This window comes from Oncorhynchus gorbuscha, linkage group LG17 (genome assembly GCF_021184085.1).
Source record: "Oncorhynchus gorbuscha isolate QuinsamMale2020 ecotype Even-year linkage group LG17, OgorEven_v1.0, whole genome shotgun sequence".
Taxonomy (NCBI): Eukaryota; Metazoa; Chordata; class Actinopteri; order Salmoniformes; family Salmonidae; genus Oncorhynchus; species Oncorhynchus gorbuscha.
Window position 1 is genome coordinate 5,547,949 of NC_060189.1, and position 20,261 is coordinate 5,568,209.

A 20,261-nucleotide genomic window follows, 5' to 3' on the forward strand; every position below is an offset into this window, starting at 1 on the left:
CGGGAGCATAGCCCAGTGCGGCACATACCAGCCCTTCCTATTGGCCGGGCTAGAGTGGGCATCGAGCCAGGTAAGCTTGGGCAGGCTCGGTGCTCAAGAGCTCCAGTGCGCCTGCACGGTCCGGTCTATCCAGAGCCACCTCCACACACCAGTCCTCCGGTAGCAGCTCCCCGCACCAGGCTTCCTGTGCGTGTCCTCGATCCAGTACCACCAGTTCCAGCACCACGCACCAGGCCTCCAGTGCGCCTCGCCTGTTCAGCACAGCCAGTGCTTTTCTCCTCTCCTGCGCTGTCGGAGTCTCCTGCCTGTTTAGCGCAGCCAGAGCCTTTCTCCTCTCCTGCACTGCCGGAGTCTCCCGTCTGCCCAGCGCCGCCAGTGCTCCCAGTCTGCCCAGCGCCGCCAGTGCTCCCAGTCTGCTAGGCGCCGCCAGTGCTCCCAGTCTGCCCAGCGCCGCCAGTGCTCCCAGTCTGCCCAGCGCCGCCAGTGCTCCCAGTCTGCCCAGCGCGGCCAGTGCCGCCAGTCAGCCCAGCGCCGCCAGACAACCAGTCTCTTCCAGATCTGCCAGACAACCAGTCTCTTCCAGATCTGCCAGACAACCAGTCTCTTCCAGATCTGCCAGACAACCAGTCTCTTCCAGATCTGCCAGACAACCAGTCTTTTCCAGATCTGCCAGACAACCAGTCTCTTCCAGATCTGCCAGACAACCAGTCTCTTCCAGATCTGCCAGACAACCAGTCTCTTCCAGATCTGCCAGACAACCAGTCTTTTCCAGATCTGCCACACAACCAGTCTCTTCCAGATCTGCCAGACAACCAGTCTCTTCAAGATCTGCCAGACAACCAGAATCTTCCAGATCTGCTTGTCAACCTGAATCTTCCAGTTCCGCCAGCCAGCCAGGATTTACCGGAGCCTACTACCTGCCTGAGCTTCATCTCAGTACTGGGCTTCCTCTCAGTACTGGGCTTCCTCTCAGTACTGGGCTTCCCCTCAGTACCGGGCTGCTTCTGTCCCGGGCTGCCCCTCTGTCCCAGGCTGCCCCTCTGTCCCGAGCTGCCCCTCTGTCCCGAGCTGCCCCTCTGTCCCGAGCTGCCCCTCTGTCCCGAGCTGCCCCTCTGTCCCGAGCTGCCCCTCTGTCCCGAGCTGCTCCTCAGTTATGTGGGGATTTGGGTGAGGACTATTAGGCCATGGTCGGGTGGATTATCCCAGGACACGAAGGGGAGGAACAAGGACATTAATGGAGTGGGGTCCACGTCCCGAGCCAGAACCGCCACCATGGACAGACGCCCACCCGGACCCTCCCTATGCTCTTGAGGTGCGTCCGGGAGTCCGCACCTTAGGGGGGGGGTTCTGTCACGCCTTGGTCATTGTATTTTGTGTTTTTGTTATATGTTTGGGTAGGCCAGGGTGTGACATGGGTTTATATGTTGTTTTCGTATTGGGGTTTGTATTAGTTGGGATCGCGGCTGATTAGGGGTGTTGTTAGGCTTGGCTGCCTGAGGCGATTCTCAATCAGAGTCAGGTGCTTATCGTTGTCTCTGATTGGGAACCGTATTTAGGGAGCCATGGTTTCGCTTTGTATTTCGTGGGTGATTGTTCCTGTCTCTGTGTTGTAGTCACCAGATAGGCTGTAATTAGTTTCACGTTCCGTTCTGTTGTTTTGTAGTTAGTATCAGTTATTTCATGTACGGCGTTCTTTCATTAAAGTCATGAGTAACCAACACGCTGCATTTCGGTCCGACTCTCTTCTTTCAACAGACGAACGCCGTTACACAGGGGGCAGTATTTTCACGTCCGGATTAAATGCATGCCCAAATTCAAATGCCTGTTACTCATCACCTGAAGATAAGATATGCATATTATTAGTAGATTTGGATAGAAAACACACTGAAGTTTCTACAACTGTTTGAATCATGTCTGTGAGTTTAACATAACTTATTTAGCAGATGAAACCCCGAGGGCAAACCATTCAGATTGTTTTTTTCAATTTGTTTTTCAATTAGTTTTCATCGCTTCCACTGGATGTCAACAGTCTTTAGAAATTGGTGAAGGTTTTTCCTTTGTGCAATGAAGAAGTACGCCATCTTGAATGAGGGTCACTTGAAGTGTACTGTTAGATAGAGGCTCGTGACCAGAAAACTACAGTTTGTTTTCCTCCTGTATTGAAACACAGATCATCCCGTCTTCAATTTTATTGATTATTTACTTTAAAAAATACCTAAAGTTGTATTACAAAAGTAGTTTGAAATGTTTTGGCAAAGTTTACAGGTAACGTTTGAGATATTTTATAGTCACGTTGCTCAAGTTGGAACCAGTGTTTTTCTGGATCAAACACAGTGTTTTTCTGGATCGACGGAATTAATCGAAAGACCATTTGTGATGTTTATGGGACACATTGGAGTGCCAACAAAAGAAGCTCGTCAAAGGTAAGGCATGAATTATATTTTTATTTCTGCGTTTTGTGTCGCGCCTGCTGGGTTGAAATACGCTTTCTCTTTTGTTTACAGAGGTGCTATCCTCAGATAATTGCATCATTTGCTTTCGCCGAAAAGCCTTATTGAAATCTGACATTGGCTGGATTCACAATAAGTGTAGCTTTAATTTGCTATCTTGCCTGTGTGATTTTCATAGTAATTTATTTGAATTTGGCACTTTGCATTTTCCCCGGCTTTTGGCCAGGTGGGACGCTAGCATATCCCAGAGAGGTTAAACTCACCTTCTGCTCCTGTTTACTGACTCCCTGTGTATATGTTACATAATACTGCCTCAGAAATTATGGATGCAGCAGAGGATTACACCATCTTCCAGACGATTGAGGATCTACTCCATCAACACCACGATTAGCTGGCTCTACTGGGTACGACCATGAAACGAAGTCCTAGCATTCCCCACCGACCTCGACACCAACAACGGGGTTCTCAATACCTCTGATGGAGGGCCTCCTACCACAGGTCGTCACAGTGAGCCAGTCCCCCGGCCTACCCAGCCAACCGCCCAGGTTAGTGATCCCAACTGTCCCTTCCAGAGAAGTATGACGGAAAGCCATTGAAATACAGTGGCTTCCTACACCAGTGCTCCCTTTCGCCTCTCAGACGAGAGCCCGCACCACAGAGAGGTCCAACGTTGCCAAGGTAATTTCCCTGTTTACCGGATGGGCTTTGGAGTGGGCTACGGCCGTCTGGGACATAGGAGCGGAGGAGCTGGGTTCCTCTGAGAGGTTCATGGCTCTGTTCAGGGTGGTCTTCAACCATCCTCCAGAGGGCAGAGAGGGAGGCAAACAACTATTCCAACTCCAGAAGAGAGCCCAGACCTCTGAGGAGTACGCCCTCACCTTTCGGACTGTGGCAGCCTCCAGTGGATGGAATGAGCCGGCTCTCACGGGTCTATTCTGCATTAGACTACGCGAGGATGTCCAGACGGAGTTGGCATGTTGGGATGACAACATGTCCTTAGACGCTCTCATCTCGATGGCCATCCATTTAGATAACCTTCTTCAGGAGCCCTGGTGTCCACCTCACCACTGTCCTGAGGCAGAGCCTAAACCCATGGAGGTAGGGGCCACGCACCTCTTCGCGGCAGACCGGCATCATCTGAGATAGCTGTCACTCTGTCCCTATTGCAGCCAGGAGGGGAACTTCCCTGATGTCCAGTGCGTCTGAACAATGGGTCCACTAGAGCAGTGGGGCGGCCAAGTATCTTCCCTCTCCTACGGTAGGCCATATTATAGTATTCCATTTTCATTGTTTTCTGCCAAAACCCTTTCTGGTTCCCATGTCACTGTCTGGCTGGCACTCAAGTGTTGTCTCTCCTACAGCTCTAGTGGACTCCGGTGCCGTGGGGGAACTTTATTGACCAGGCCCACACTTCCTCACTGAAATTTAACTTCATACCCACTCTCCTCTCCTTTTCCAGTCCAAGCCCTGGATATACGACCATTTGGGTCCGGCACAATTACGCACGTCACAGCACCACTCACCCTCACCGTTGGACCCAAGCACCAGGAAAGCCTTCCCATCCTCATCATCCCTGCACCCGTACACAAAGTCATCCTCGGCCTCGCATGGCTCCAACTCCATAACCTCACCATCTTCTGGTCAAAGATGAGAATCATTGCCTGGGAACCAGGATGTTGGAGGATCTGCTTTCCCGCACCCTGTGGTTCCACGTTGGTGAAGGGTCCTGTGAGTGTCCTCCAGCCCATCAATCAGTCTTACTGAATTGTTGGCCTCATGTTTTGTGACGTAGATGTGGACATCCCCAAGGCTCTGGAGAGGGAACCCACTACCTCCAGAGAGCATCTACGTCCCTACAGGGGTGAGAGATCGGCTGTTGACCTGGGCACACACATCCCCCGCTGCTGGACACGCAGTTATCACCCGCACCATGCCACAGAACGTTGCCTAGCATGTCGACTCATGTTCGTTATGTACATAGTCATTTAAATATTTAAACAACAACTCCTCCCCTTTTTTCAATATTGGCCTAAAAAGACAAAGCCAAATGTAACTTGCTGTAGCTCAGGCCCTGATGCAAGGATATGCATATTATTGGTACCATTTGAAAGGAAACAATTTGAGGTTTGTGGAAATGTGAAAGGAATGTAAGATAATATAAGACAATAGATCTGGTAAAAGATATTACAAAGAAAAAAACAATAGTTTTTTTTGGACCAACATTGATTTAGGGTGTACTATTCCAGCCGAGGTGAAATCTAGATTTTGGCCAACAGATGGCAGCAGTGTATGTGCAACGTTTAAGACTGGTCCAATGAACCATTGCATTTCTGTCCAAAATGTAGTACGAAGGCTGCCCAAATTTGTTTATTAATAACTTTTCATGTTCAAAATTGTGCACTCTCCTCAGACAATAGCATTGCATTATTTCACTGTAATAGCTACTGTAAATTGGACAATGCAGTTAGATTAACAAGAATTTAAGCTTTCTGCCCATATCAGATATGTCTATGTCCTGGGAAATGTTCTTCTCACTTACAACCTCATGCTAATCATATTAGCCTATATTAGCTCAACCGTCCCGTGGAAGGGACACCAATCCCGAAGAAGATTTAATTAACAATATGTAATGGCGTTCTTCGTTTGTAGAAAGAGAGTCGGACCGAAATGCAGCGTGGTTGTTACTCATGATCTTTAATGAAGGATCGCGATACACGAAAATAAAATAACTTAACATATACAAAAACAACAAATGGAACGAGAAACCTAATACAGCCTGTCTGGTGAACACTAACACGGAGACAGGAACAATCACCCACGAAACACAAAGTGAAACCCAGGCTACCTAAATACGGTTCCCCATCAGAGACAACAAGAATCACCTGACTCTGATTGAGAACCGCCTCAGGCAGACAAGCCTATACTAGACACACCCCTAATCAACCACAATCCCAATGCCTACAACCCCAATAAGACAACACAATAACCCCATGTCACACCCTGGCCTGACCAAATAATAAAGAAAACACAAAATACTAAGACCAAGGCGTGACAGAATATCTGAACAATTTGATGTTATTTTAATGGACCATTTATTTTTTTGCTTTTGTTTAAAAAACAAGGACATTTCTAAGTGACCAAACTTTTGAACGGTAGTGTATGTACACGAACAAGTGTGCTGTTAAAATTGGCAAGAAACACACAGGTTTCTTTCCTCAGTGCCTTGGGGTGAGACAGGGATGCAGCTTGAGCCCCACACTCTTCGACATACATATCAATGAATTGGCGAGGGCACTAGAACAGTCTGCAGCACCCGGCCTCACCCTGCTGGATTCTGAAATAAAATGCCTACTGTTTTTATTTTACCTTTATTTAACTAGGCAAGTCAGTTAAGAACAAATTCTTATTTTCAATGACGGCCTAGGAATAGTGGGTTAACTGCCTGTTTAGGGGCAGAGCGACAGATTTGTACCTTGTCAGCTCGGGGGTTTGAACTTGATCTGATGCTTCTGTCCCCAAACCAGAAGGGTCTAAGGCAGTACCTAGATCTTCTGGACAGATTCTGTCAGACCTGGGCCCTGACTGTGAATCTCAGTAAGACAAAAATAATTGTGTTCCAAAAAAGGTAAAGTAGACAAGACTACAAATTCTCTGTAGACACTGTTGCCCCAAAAATAATTACACCTCAACCTAAATATCAACACCACAGGTAACTTCCTCAAGGCTATGAATAATCTAGGAGACAAAGCAAGAAGGGCCTTCGATGCCATCAAAAGGAACATGAAACTCAACATCCCAATTAGGATCTGGCTAAAAATACTTAAATCCATTATCAAACCCATTGCCCTTTATGGTTGTGAGGTCCGGGGTCCGCTCACCAAACAAGAATTCACAAAATGGGGGGAAAAAAACTATTCCGACTCAGCATGCAGAATTCAGCAAAGAATATACTTTGCGTACAATGTAAAACCCCAAACAATGCAGGCAGAGCAGAATTAGGACTATACTCATTAGTTATCAACATAAAGAAAAGAGATGTTAAATTCTACATCAACCTAAAAGGAAGCGATGCCCACACATTCCACCACAAAGCCCTCCCCTACAGAGAGATGAACGTAGAGAAGAGTCCCCTCAGCCAGCTGGTTTTGGGGCTCTGTTCACAAACACAAACAGACCCCACAGAACCCCAAGAGAGAAACACATTTAGACTCAACAAAATTATGAGAAACCAAAAATAACTCTTTGACACACTGGAAATAATCAACCAAAAAAACAGAGCAAACTAGAATGCTATTTGGCCCTAAAACAGAGAGTACACAGTGGCAGAATACCTGACCACTTTGACTGACCCCAAATTAAGAAAAGCCTTGACTATGTACAGACTCAGTGAGCATAGCCTTGCGATTGAGAAAGGCCGCCGTAGGCAGACATGGCTCTCGAGAGACTGCCCACAAAATGAGATGGAAACAGAGCTACAATTCCTAACCTCCTGCCAAATGTATGACCACATTAGATACACATATTTCCCTCAGATTACACAGACCCACAAAAACAAATCAAACATTGATAAACTACTATATCTGTTATGAGAAATAGTGTAGTGTGCCGTCACAGCAGCAAGATGTGTGGCCCGTTGCCATGAATTAAGGGAAACCAGTGGAGCACAAACACTGTAGAAATACAACCTATATTTATATGTTTATTTTCCCATTCATACTTCAACTACTTGCACATTGTTACAACACTAACAATATGTGTGTGATGTTAACCAGTTATGTGTAGTATTACATTTGAAATGTCTATATTATTTAAAGTTTACCTTGTTTATCTATTTCACTTGCTTTAGCAATGTAAACATATGTTTCCCATGCCAATAAAGCCCTTGAATTGAATTGAATTGAGAGAGAAAGACAGAGAGAGAGTGTGTGTGATGAACAGAGAAAGAGAGAGAGAGAGAGAGAGAGAGAGAGAGAGAGAGAGAGAGAGAGAGAGAGAGAGAGAGAGATGAACAGAGGGAGAGAGAGTGATGAACAGAGAGCTAGTGAAATAGATAAACAGAGAGAGGGAGAGAGAGAGAGAGAGAGAGAGAGAGAGAGAGAGAGAGAGAGAGAGAGAGAGAGAGAGAGAGAGAGAGAGAGAGAGAGAGAGAGAGAGAGAGATGAACAGAGAAAGAGAGAGAGAGTGAGAGAGAAAGAGAGAGAGAGAAAGAGAGAGAGAGAGAGAGAGAGAGAGATGAACAGAGAAAGAGAGAGAGAGAGAGAGAGAAGAAAGAGAGAGAGAGAGAGAGATGAAGAGAGAAAGAGAGAGAGAGAGGAGCAGGCAACACTGAGGTTCTCTGAGATCAATGAGACACGCCATTGAAACATCATTAACCAGAGTTATAGAGAGAGAGAGAGAGAGTGAGATGAACAGAGAGAGAGAGAGAGAGAGAGAGAGAGAGAAAGAGAGAGAGAGAGAGAGAGAGAGATGAACAGAGATCCTTTCTGGTTGTAAAACAAAGAGAGAGAGTGAGAGAGAGAGAGAGAGAGAGAGAGAAGAGAGAGAGAGAGAGAGAGAGAGAGAGAGAGAGAGAGAGAGAGAGAGAGAGAGAGAGAAAGAGAGAGAGAGAGAGAGTGAGAGAGAGAGAAAGAGAGAGAGAGAGAGAGATGAACAGAGAAAGAGAGAGAGTGAGAAAGAAAGAGAGAGAGAGAGAGAGAGAGAGCGTGTGATGAACAGAGAAAGAGAGAGAGAGAGAGAGAGAGAGAGAGAGTGATGAACAGAGAGCTAGTGAAAGAGATAAACAGAGAGAGAGGGGTAAGGGTATGTGTTTGTGTTAAGCCCCAGTGTGTGATGATGTGTTAGTGTATCTACCATCAGCTCTGGTGGGAAGATGATCTCCTGAGTGGGATCCAGAGGGAGGAAGTCAGCTGGGTTGTAGAGAGGAGCAGGCAACACTGAGGTTCTCTGAGATCAATGAGACACGCCATTGAAACATCATTAACCAGTTATATCTACATTATTAACTAGTTATATCTACATTATTAACTAGTTATATCTACATTATTAACTAGTTATATCTACATTATTAACTAGTTATATCTACATTATTAACTAGTTATTTCTACATTATTAACTAGTTATAGCTACATTATTAACTAGTTATATCTACATTATTAACTAGTTATATCTACATTATTAACCAGTTATATCTACATTATTAACCATTGAATAGTTGTATTTTTTCAAATGTTTTGGTTAATTTATGTTGAAATATTTAGCTCTTTTATTTATAATTCAATCATTTTATTTGAAGTTAAAATTAGTATTTTATTTATAATATAGCGCTGAAATCGTGACTGCATATCACCTGTGTGACGGCACGGGTGTGATTGGCCGATAACTGTGAAACACTCCTCCAATCATCCAACAGACATCATAACTTTCATGTAGATCCTTTCTGGTTGTAAAACAAGTGTGTGACTGACTCACGAGGTCCAGGTCACACATGTGACCGTCTACCCATCATGCATTGCGCTTGTGATACAGGCACGGATAATCGATTTCTTCTGCGTTCTTTCATAACACTGTTCTTAATGTGTTAGAACACAGTTCTTTGTCACTTAAAAAAATATCTGAGTTTCTCAACTTTACCACAAATAACTTCAGCTATATGGGTAAAACTTGTTTTGTAAAGGCTTTTATGTAAAAAAAAAATGTATATCTCTGAGTTTTAAATGCAGGGATTGTGATGGTATAACTCCTCCTATCCAGCCGGCTAATCTATTTATTCAAATGTCAACTGGACAAAGAACTGGCTTTTTTGTAGAGGGGAAAACAACTAGGTAGGTCGCTTCGGGTAAACGCAGGCCGTAGTCAACTGAGAACCTCACTGCCGCCTGTTCCTGGAAGGACAAGGACTGTGCGCGGAGATGGGATGACTGTTCAGGCTCATAGTTTCCTAGAGACGTTTCCAGACCACAGCTGAATTGTGGTGTGCTTTAGGCGATGCCGCTACCCAGGCATCATCCTGGTGGGTGTTACGCTTTCAGCCATAGAGGACTAGATATGTACCTAGAAGCAGCTTCTTCAGGGACGGTGAGTTGTCCTCGTGAAGAGCTCTTGTCCAGCCAACAGACCAACACCTCCAGTCAAGCCAACAGACCAACACCTCTGGTCAAGCCAACAGACCAACAGCTCCTGTCAAGCCAACAGACCAACACCTCCTGTCAAGCCAACAGACCAACACCTCCTGTCAAGCCAACAGACCAACACCTCCAGTCAAGCCAACAGACCAACACCTCCAGTCAAGCCAATAGACCAACAGCTCCTGTCAAGCCAACAGACCAACAGCTCCAGTCAAGCCAACAGACCAACAGCTCCAGTCAAGCCAACAGACCAACAGCTCCTGTCAAGCCAACAGACCAACACCTCCTGTCAAGCCAACAGACCAACACCTCCTGTCAAGCCAACAGACCAACACCTCCAGTCAAGCCAACAGACCAACACCTCCAGTCAAGCCAACAGACCAACACCTCCAGTCAAGCCAACAGACCAACAGCTCCTGTCAAGCCAACAGACCAACACCTCCTGTCAAGCCAACAGACCAACACCTCCAGTCAAGCCAACAGACCAACACCTCCTGTCAAGCCAACAGACCAACACCTCCGGTCAAGCCAACAGACCAACACCTACTGTCAAGCCAATTGTCCAACACCTCCTGTCAAGCCAACAGACCAACACCTCCTGTCAAGCCAACAGACCAACACCTCCTGTCAAGCCAATTGACCGACACCTCCTGTCAAGCCAATTGACCAACACCTCCTGTCAAGCCAACAGACCAACACCTCCAGTCAAGCCAATTGACCAACACCTCCTGTCAAGCCAACAGACCAACACCTCCTGTCAAGCCAATTGACCGACACCTCCTGTCAAGCCAATTGACCAACACCTCCTGTCAAGCCAACAGACCAACACCTCCAGTCAAGCCAATTGACCAACAGCTCCAGTCAAGCCAACAGACCAACAGCTCCAGTCAAGCCAACAGACCAACACTTCCGGTCAAGCCAATAGACCAACACCTCCGGTCAAGCCAATAGACCAACACCTCCTGTCAAGCCAATAGACCAACAGCTCCTGTCAAGCCAACAGACCAACACCTCCGGTCAAACCAACAGACCAACACCTCCTGTCAAGCCAACAGACCAACAGCTCCAGTCAAGCCAACAGACCAACAGCTCCAGTCAAGCCAACAGACCAACAGCTCCAGTGAAGCCAACAGACCAACACTTCCGGTCAAACCAACAGACCAACACCTCCTGTCAAGCCAACAGACCAACAGCTCCAGTCAAGCCAACAGACCAACAGCTCCAGTCAAGCCAACAGACCAACAGCTCCAGTGAAGCCAACAGACCAACACCTCCGGTCAAACCAACAGACCAACACCTCCTGTCAAGCCAACAGACCAACAGCTCCAGTCAAGCCAACAGACCAACACCTCCTGTCAAGCCAACAGACCAACAGCTCCAGTCAAGCCAACAGACCAACAGCTCCAGTCAAGCCAACAGACCAACAGCTCCAGTCAAGCCAACAGACCAACAGCTCCAGTGAAGCCAACAGACCAACACCTCCTGTCAAGCCAATTGTCCAACACCTTGTGTCAAGCCAACAGACCAACACCTCCTGTCAAGCCAACAGACCAACACCTCCTGTCAAGCCAATTGACCGACACCTCCTGTCAAGCCAATTGACCAACACCTCCTGTCAAGCCAACAGACCAACACCTCCAGTCAAGCCAATTGACCAACACCTCCTGTCAAGCCAACAGACCAACACCTCCTGTCAAGCCAATTGACCAGCACCTCCTGTCAAGCCAATTGACCAACACCTCCTGTCAAGCCAACAGACCAACAGCTACTACCTACTTCCTTCAATTTCATTCATTGCTTTCGACATACTGTATATATTTTGTTTACTGTGTTTTGAAATAATATTTTGTTGATTTAAATTATACTCGCAATTCAGCCTGCCAGTTGTACAATGTTGTTGAAGAACAGTAAAAAACAAACTAGAATGTCTCTATCCCCCTCTCTTTCTCTTTCTCTCTCTCTCTCTCTCTCATTCTCTTTCTCTTTCTCTCTCTCTCTCTCTCTCTCTCATTCTCTTTCTCTTTCTCTCTCTCTCTCATTCTCTTTCTCTCTCTCTCTCTCATTCTCTTTCTCTTTCAATCAAAGAATTGAGTACACTGCAGTAGTTGACGTTGTCAATGGTCATATTAATAAATAGTAGACTGCCAGATTGTTTGATATATCCTGTTATATTGATGACTATTGTATTGATAGTTACTCTACGTTTTTAAATCTAAATATTTTTTATGGGGTGGGGGGGGGTATTATGACACTTCACTGAGAAAGCATAGAAATCACATGAATCAGTAGGGAAAGGTGGATACAGGGATTGACTTCAGGTCTCCAGTGGGGAGATATGTACAGGTGATTTCTGCCAGAAATGTTCCCAGTCAACCATGGCTCTGCAGACTGTCTATTGAATGAGAATACTTACGTTGACACTCTCGTCAGTGTATCCTTTGGTCTCTACTCTGTTGGTCATGCAGCAGCCGTTTATCTTCCCTTTGCCACCACAACAGCTCCTCTCCTGTGGCACGCAGACGGACACACACACACACACACACACACACACACACACACACACACACACACACACACACACACACACACACACACACACACACACACACACACACACACACACACACACACACACACACACACACACACACACACACACACACACACACACACACACACACACCACAGATTGGAGAAAAAATGATGGAAGTGAAAGCAGGAGAAAGAGGAAGACAATGATCCTTACTCATCCTCAGGAGGCTGCATGACACTCAGGGTGTGGTTGTGTGGTTGTGTGGTCTTACTTTGGTGAACGTCTTGTACCCATCCAGAATTGGTCTGTAACCAGTACAGCGACACAGGTTCCCTGTGGGGACAACAACAGTACAACATTACCAGGCTCAAACCTGGCATTCACATAACAGTCCGTGTTATTCATTAAGTCACCATTCTCTCTCCAGTCCTGCACAGCAGCTCGAGAGGTCAAATCTATCTGTAGACCAGCTAGAGAGGTCATATCTATCTGTAGACCAGCTAGAGAGTTCATATCTATCTGTAGACCAGCTAGAGAGGTCAAATCTATCTGAAGACCAGCTAGAGAGGTCATATCTATCTGTAGACCAGCTAGAGAGTTCATATCTATCTGTAGACCAGCTAGAGAGGTCATATCTATCTGTAGACCAGCTAGAGAGGTCATATCTATCTGTAGACCAGCTAGAGAGGTCAAATCTATCTGTAGACCAGCTAGAGAGATCACATCTATCTGTAGACCAGCTAGAGAGGTCATATCTATCCGTAGACCAGCTAGAGAGGTCATATCTATCCGTAGACCAGCTAGAGAGGTCATATCTATCTGTAGACCAGCTAGAGAGGTCATATCTATCTGTAGACCAGCTAGAGAGGTCATATCTATCTGTAGACCAGCTAGAGAGGTCATATCTATCTGTAGACCAGCTAGAGAGGTCATATCTATCTTATTCATTAAGTTCAAACCTGATGTGTGGTGCAAATGTGTCTAAATGTACATTGGTGAGGTTTTTTTTGTTGCCAGGACGACACTAGTTGGTAGGGTTGTAAAATGATTTTCCAAAATGTCCTGTGTTTTCGAAAACTTGTGGCCTAAATGTTGCAACCCTATTAGTTTGACAACCAATTTACCTTGGAAGGCCTCCTCTATGTCAGCCATGCAGGGTGTAGGGTTGTTCCTGAGCAGAGCATACATAGACATGACGATACCTGGGGTACAGAACCCACACTGTGAACCATGAGACTTTGCGATACGCTCCTACACAGAGAGAGAGAGAGAGAGAGAGAGAGAGAGAGAGAGAGAGAGAGAGAGAGAGAGAGAGAGAGAGAGAGAGAGAGAGAGAGGAGGAGGAGAGAGAGGAAGAGAAGGAGGGTGAAAGGGGGGAGAGACAGAGGGAGGACAGAGTGTTGGCTGCAGTATATGCGAGCATACCTCCATGAGGTCTAAGACACTGTTCTTACCTGTACGGGGTGGAGTTTCCCTGCCACGCTGCCGATGCCTTCCACCGTGGTGACAGCACAGTGATGGAGTGAACACAGAGGGGCCAGACACCCATTCACCGAGTGGTGACTGGAGGGTTAAGTTAAACACACACACACACACACACACACACACACACACACACACACACACACACACACACACACACACACACACACACACACACACACACACACACACACACACACACACACACACACACACACACACACACACACACACACACACACACACACGACACTCAAGTACAAACACACACACACACACATGACACTCAAGTACAAACACATACACACACACATACACACACACGCACACACTCTCGCTCTCACACAAACAATGAAACACACACCACACGCAGATTGCTATTTGAGTTAAAGATACAGCACTTTGCTGAGGTGGGGCTGATATTTGGAGAGCATCACAGTACAGGCTCCACATCCTCCCTCTGCACAGCCCAGCTTAGTACCTGTCAAACCCACTGGTACACACAGTCAAGGAACAACTGGATGGAGGGGGATAGGTGAGAGAGATAGAGTATGAGGGAGGGAGGGAGGGAGGGAGGGAGGGAGGGAGGGAGGGAGGGAGGGAGGGAGGGAGGGAGGGAGGGAGGGAGGGAGGGAGGGAGGGAGGGAGGGAGGGAGGGAGGGAGGGAGGGAGGGAGGGAGGGAGGGAGGGAGGGAGGGAGGGTGCTGATAGTTATGTAAAAGTCATTTTAGCTCTGTGTATACAGAAAGGACGGTGACATAACAGTCCATGTTATTCATTAAGTGATGTTCAAAACTTTGGAACAACCAATCATCTGGCTTCCATCCAAAACCATTCTCTCTCCAGCCATGCAGACCAGCAAGAACGGTCATACCTCACTATTTTCGTCCTGCTTCCTTGAATGTTGTGAAATATCGTGTCTACTGTCTACTGTCTATTCAGAGCAAATAGCCAACTGTCCAAAGTTCTGCCTCCATAAAACCCCCTAGAGAGTGAAAGGTCCTACAAGACAAACAACTGAAAGCACAGAACATTCAGAGCAGAAATGGCACAATGGGGAATTTTCCCCCTCAATATTTTCAGTGAATAAATGAAATACCTGTAATTTTATCAGAAGATTTATATACACTATATATATCAGGTGTGCTGAGTTAAGATTTATATATATATATGTTTTTTTTTTTTTACCCACACAACGGACTATATGTTAATACAGAAATAGTAAAGGCCTAGTGCAATACTTGTATTTCAATTTTTCAAGGGGTGTTGCAGCACCCTCAAAACCCCTACTTCCTGTGGCCATGGTATTAAATCAGCACCCTCAACACCCTACTTCCTGTGGCTATGGTTTTAAATCAGAACCCTCAACAGCCCTACTTCCTGTGGCTATGGTATTAAATCAGCACCCTCACCACCCCTACTTCCTGTGGCTATGGTATTAAATCAGCACCCTCAACACCCCTACTTCCTGTGGCTATGGTATTAAATCAGCACCCTCAATACCCCTACTTCCTGTGGCTATGGTATTAAATCAGCACCCTCAACACCCCTACTTCCTGTGGCTATGGTATTAAATCAGCACCCTCAATACCCCTACTTCCTGTGGCTATGGTATTAAATCAGCACCCTCAACACCCCTACTTCCTGTGGCTGTGTGTGAGAGGTGTTTCAGGATACACTTTCTCCTGAGGTATATCAGCAGTGTCATCTCTGGATCAGCATGTTTCTCTGTTATCTGGAGAAATAACATATATATTGTATATCATGTTATACGTGTACACATATATGAGATATATATTTCCAAATACATACTCTGAACAGGCAAAATGTTCTCATGGCGATTAATTACGGATAAAGCCTCTGAGATTGAATAAAAAATATTCCATAGCGTTATGCATGAAATATATACAGTAGCAGTCAACAGTTTGGACACATCGACTCAATGCAATGATTTGTCCTTATTGTTTATAATTTTCTACATTGTAGAATAATAGTGAAGACGTCAACACTATGAAATAACACATATGGAATCATGTAGCAACCAAAAAAGTGTTAAACAAATCTAAATATATCTTCAATTTTACATTCTTTGAAGTAGCCACCCTTTGCCTTGATGACAGCTTTGCACACTCTTGGCATTCTCCCAACCAGCTTCATGAGGTAGTTACCTGGAATGCATTTCAATTAACTGGTTTACCTTGTTAAAAGTTAAGTTGTGAAATTTCTTAATGCATTTTAGCCAATCAGTTGTGTTTTGACAAGGTAAGGTGGTATACAGAAGACAGCCCTATTTGGTAAAAGACCAAGTCCATATTATGGCAAGAACAGCTAAAATAAGCAAAGAGAAATGACAGTCCATCATTACTTTAAGACATGAAGATCAGTCATTCCGGGAAATTTCAAGAAAATGTCTTCAAGTGCAGTCGCAAAAAACCATCAAGCGCTGTGATAAAACTGCCTCCCATGTGGACCACCACAGGATTGGAAGACACAAGAGTTACCTCTACTGCAGTGGATAAGTTCATTAGAGTTACCAGCGTCAGATAGCAGCCCAAATAAATGCTGTTCAGAGTTCAAGTAACAGACATGTCAATATCAACTGTTCAGAGGAGAATGCGTGAATAATGGCCTTCATGGTCAAATTTCTGCAAAGAAACCACTACTAAAGGACACCAATAATAGGAAGAGACTTGGGCCAAGAAACACAAGGGATGGACATTAGAACGGTGGAAGTCTGTCCTTTGGTCTGATGAGTCCAAATGTGAGATTTTGGGCTCCAACTGCCATGTCTTTGTGAGATGCAGAGTAGGTGAACGGATAAACACTGCATGTGTGGTTCCCACCGTGAAGCATAGAGGAAAGGGAAAGGGGGGGATACCAAGTCAGTTGTAGAACGGTGGAAATCTGTCCACTTTTGTGATTTTTGGTTCCAACCAACGGTTCTTTGTGAGACGCAGTGCAGGTGAACGGATGATCTTCGCAAATGTGATTCCCACCGTGAAGCTTGGAGGAGGAGGTGTGTGGGGGTTTTGATGGTGACACTGTCTGTGATATATTTATAATTCAAGGCACACTTAACCAGCATGGCTACCACAGCATTCTGCAGCTATATGCCATCCCATCTGGTTTGCGCTTAGGCTGGCTGTGTAAGGGCTATTTGACCAAGAATGAGAGTGATGGTGCTGCATCAGATGACCTGGCCTCAACCTAATTGAGATGGTTTGGGATGCGTTGGACCGCAGAGTGAAGGAAAAGCAGCCAACAAGTGCTCAGCACATGTGGGAACTCCTTCAAGACTGTTGGAAAAGCATTCCAGGTGAAGCAGGTTGGGAGAATGCCAAGAGTGTGCAAAGCTGTCATCAAGGCAAATGGTGGCTATTTTGAAGAATCTAAAATGTAAAATATATTTTTGATTTGTTAAAATACTTGTTGGGGTTATTACATGATTCCATGTGTGTTATTTCATAGTGTTGATATATTCACTATTATTCTACAATGTAGAAAATAGTAAAAATAAAGAAAAACCCTTGAATGAGTCAGTGTGTCCAAACTTGTCAGGTACTGTATTTCCCCACATAATCATATACATACTATGATCAGTTAATTTGTTCTTATGGCGATAAATTACAGTAAAGTTAATGAGAATGAAGAAGTAAGATAATAAAGGTTTCCCATAGTGTTAAACATCTTTTGGCCATTATATTTCAAATGCACAATTATCAAATGTATAGATCTTTAAGCATAGTCTCAATAACGTGTAACCTAACCTACCCTACCAGCCCACCTATCAGTACTGAACAACTATTGATCAAGTTGACTTGGAAAGAATAGTTGCGAATCTTACCTTTTTTCCATTTACAAAGAAAACAAGTTCATCTCCGCTCATGTGGTGATCCGTCAGATTATTCCAGTTAGTCTGCTCTCCGAAGGTCAGGTCCGACATGTTTAGGACAGTGGTTTGAGCACTCTACTGTTGTCAGTGAAGACTGATACGTTATCTTGTGACAATTAATATGTTCATTCAGTCACCCTCTCTCTGTCTCTCTCTCTCTCTCTCTCTGTCTCTCTCTCTGTCTCTCTCTCTCTCTGTCTCTCTGTCTCTCTCTCTCTCTCTGTTTCTCTCACACACTACCTCTCTCTCTCTCTCTCTCTGTCTCTCTCTCTGTTTCTCTCACACACCCTCTCTCTCTCTCTCTCTCTCTCTCTCTCTCTCTCTCTCTCTCTCTCTCTCTCTCTCTCTCTCTCTCTCTCTCTCTCTCTCTCTCTCTCTCTCTCTCTCTCTCTCTCTCTCTCTCTCTCTCTCTCTCTCTCTCTCTCTCTCTCTGTTTCTCTCTCTCTCTCTCTCTCTCTCTCTCTCTCTCTCTCTCTCTCTCTCTCTCTCTCTCTCTCTCTCTCTCTCTCTCTCTCTCTCTCTCTCTCTGTCTCTCTCTCTCTCTCTCACTCTCTCTCTCACTCTCACACACACTCTCCCTCTCTCTCTCTGTCTCTCTCTCTCTCTCTCTCTCTCTCTCTCTCTCTCTCTCTCTCTCTCTCTCTCTCTCTCTCTCTCTCTCTCTCTCTCTCTCTCTGTCTCTCTCACTCTCCCTCTCTCTGTCTCTCTCTCTCTCTCTCTCTCGCTCTCTCTCACTCTCTCTCTCTCTCACACTCTCTCTTCTCTCTCTCTCTCTCTACCTTTTAAAGTTTAACTCCCTACGTCCGTCTGTCCCTTTTCCCTCTATATCTCTGTCGTTATGTGACTAGACAAGAAGATTAAGCGTCATAAAAGTCTCCAACTTTGGACTGAATATGAGGATGACACAGAGTAAAATCATGTGTCACGGCGGGATGTGAGGCGGGAGATGACATGAGACACACACATGATAGCATGTTATTGATTATCGATCAGCCTTGTGGTCACGCATGGTGAGTAGTGTACTCATGAGGTGGCTGTCTGTCACTGACCTCCCGTCCTGTTTTTCTTTTGGTGTTTCAGACCAGACACCTTCTTAATAAACATTCACTGACACTAAAAAAGAGCTAGACTTGGCATGAGGCGTGTGAGACAGCTAGAAGTACGGAAAACACAGGGGAGAGAGATGCCAATGCTAAGATTAAGACATGATGTATTATTGAAAATAGATGAGTGAATGAATGAATGAGTCATATGCCAAAACAGAGTGAGAGTCAGAGATGACAATTCAATGTATCAGAACAGACAGTGTGATTGTTTTTTTTTATTTTATTGAATAGATTTGTAGTTTGTATCAAGAGTTACGTTTCTTGAATACAAAGCATTTGTATTTAAATAAGTCTCCAGATAATAATTTGATCAGTTTCTCATAGCAGGAAAATAATCCCGCAGCAACAAGTAATCTGATTTATTGTGCGGCTTATAATTAATAGATATTTTGGTAGGGGTAGGTATATTTTTATTTCGGGGAAATCAAATCAGAAATGTTAAAACATAAATTACCAATTTAAGAATATTTTTAAACCTTGACTAAATTTGAATAAACTACCTGCTACAACAGGAAATTATCAAAATAAGATTTAATTTACTTTAGGTTCCTTCTCACGCAATGCAAATGTCACATGTTACTCATAGACAGAGCTCTAGGATCAGCTTTAACTTCCACAAATCCTAATTTATTCCAAGACACAGATCTAGGATCAGGGCCCATATCCACAAAAGCATCTCAGAGTAGGAGTGCTGATCTAGGATCAGGGCCCATATCCACAAAAGCATCTCAGAGTAGGAGTGCTGATCTAGGATCAGGGCCCATATCCACAACAGCATCTCAGAGTAGGAGTGCTGATCTAGGATCAGGGCCCATATCCACAAAAGCATCTCAGAGTAGGAGTGCTGATCTAGGATCAGGGCCCATATCCACAAAAGCATCTCAGAGTAGGAGTGCTGATCTAGGATCAGGGCCCATATCCACAAAAGCATCTCAGAGTAGGAGTGCTGATCTAGGATCAGGGCCCATATCCACAAAAGCATCTCAGAGTAGGAGTGCTGATCTAGGATCAGGGCCCATATCCACAACAGCATCTCAGAGTAGGAGTGCTGATCTAGGATCAGGGCCCATATCCACAAAAGCATCTCAGAGTAGGAGTGCTGATCTAGGATCAGGGCCCATATCCACAAAAGCATCTCAGAGTAGGAGTGCTGATCTAGGATCAGGGCCCATATCCACAAAAGCATCTCAGAGTAGGAGTGCTGATCTAGGATCAGGGCCCATATCCACAAAAGCATCTCAGAGTAGGAGTGCTGATCTAGGATCAGGGCCCATATCCACAACAGCATCTCAGAGTAGGAGTGCTGATCTAGGATCAGGGCCCATATCCACAAAAGCATCTCAGAGTAGGAGTGCTGATCTAGGATCAGGGCCCATATCCACAAAAGCATCTCAGAGTAGGAGTGCTGATCTAGGATCAGGGCCCATATCCACAAAAGCATCTCAGAGTAGGAGTGCTGATCTAGGATCAGGGCCCATATCCACAAAAGCATCTCAGAGTAGGAGTGCTGATCTAGGATCAGGGCCCATATCCACAACAGCATCTCAGAGTAGGAGTGCTGATCTAGGATCAGGGCCCATATCCACAAAAGCATCTCAGAGTAGGAGTGCTGATCTAGGATCAGGGCCCATATCCACAACAGCATCTCAGAGTAGGAGTGCGGATCTAGGATCA

At 45.3% G+C, this 20,261-nt stretch overlaps 1 protein-coding gene across 1 annotated transcript in view; it reads right to left on the minus strand.

The window, feature by feature from the left end:
* Positions 1 to 17,700, minus strand: part of xdh (xanthine dehydrogenase) — a 64,880-nt gene extending 47,180 nt beyond the window's left edge. The window contains exons 1-8 of the mRNA XM_046307878.1: positions 17,434 to 17,700; positions 15,267 to 15,324; positions 13,986 to 14,082; positions 13,562 to 13,670; positions 13,232 to 13,358; positions 12,379 to 12,440; positions 11,988 to 12,080; positions 8,301 to 8,393 (exon numbers count right to left, since the gene is read on the minus strand). Coding sequence (XP_046163834.1) covers positions 8,301 to 8,393; positions 11,988 to 12,080; positions 12,379 to 12,440; positions 13,232 to 13,358; positions 13,562 to 13,670; positions 13,986 to 14,082; positions 15,267 to 15,324; positions 17,434 to 17,532 — 738 coding nt within the window. The 5' untranslated portion in view covers positions 17,533 to 17,700. The remainder of the gene's footprint in view (positions 1 to 8,300; positions 8,394 to 11,987; positions 12,081 to 12,378; positions 12,441 to 13,231; positions 13,359 to 13,561; positions 13,671 to 13,985; positions 14,083 to 15,266; positions 15,325 to 17,433) is intronic.
* Between the last annotated feature and the right edge of the window lie 2,561 nt (positions 17,701 to 20,261).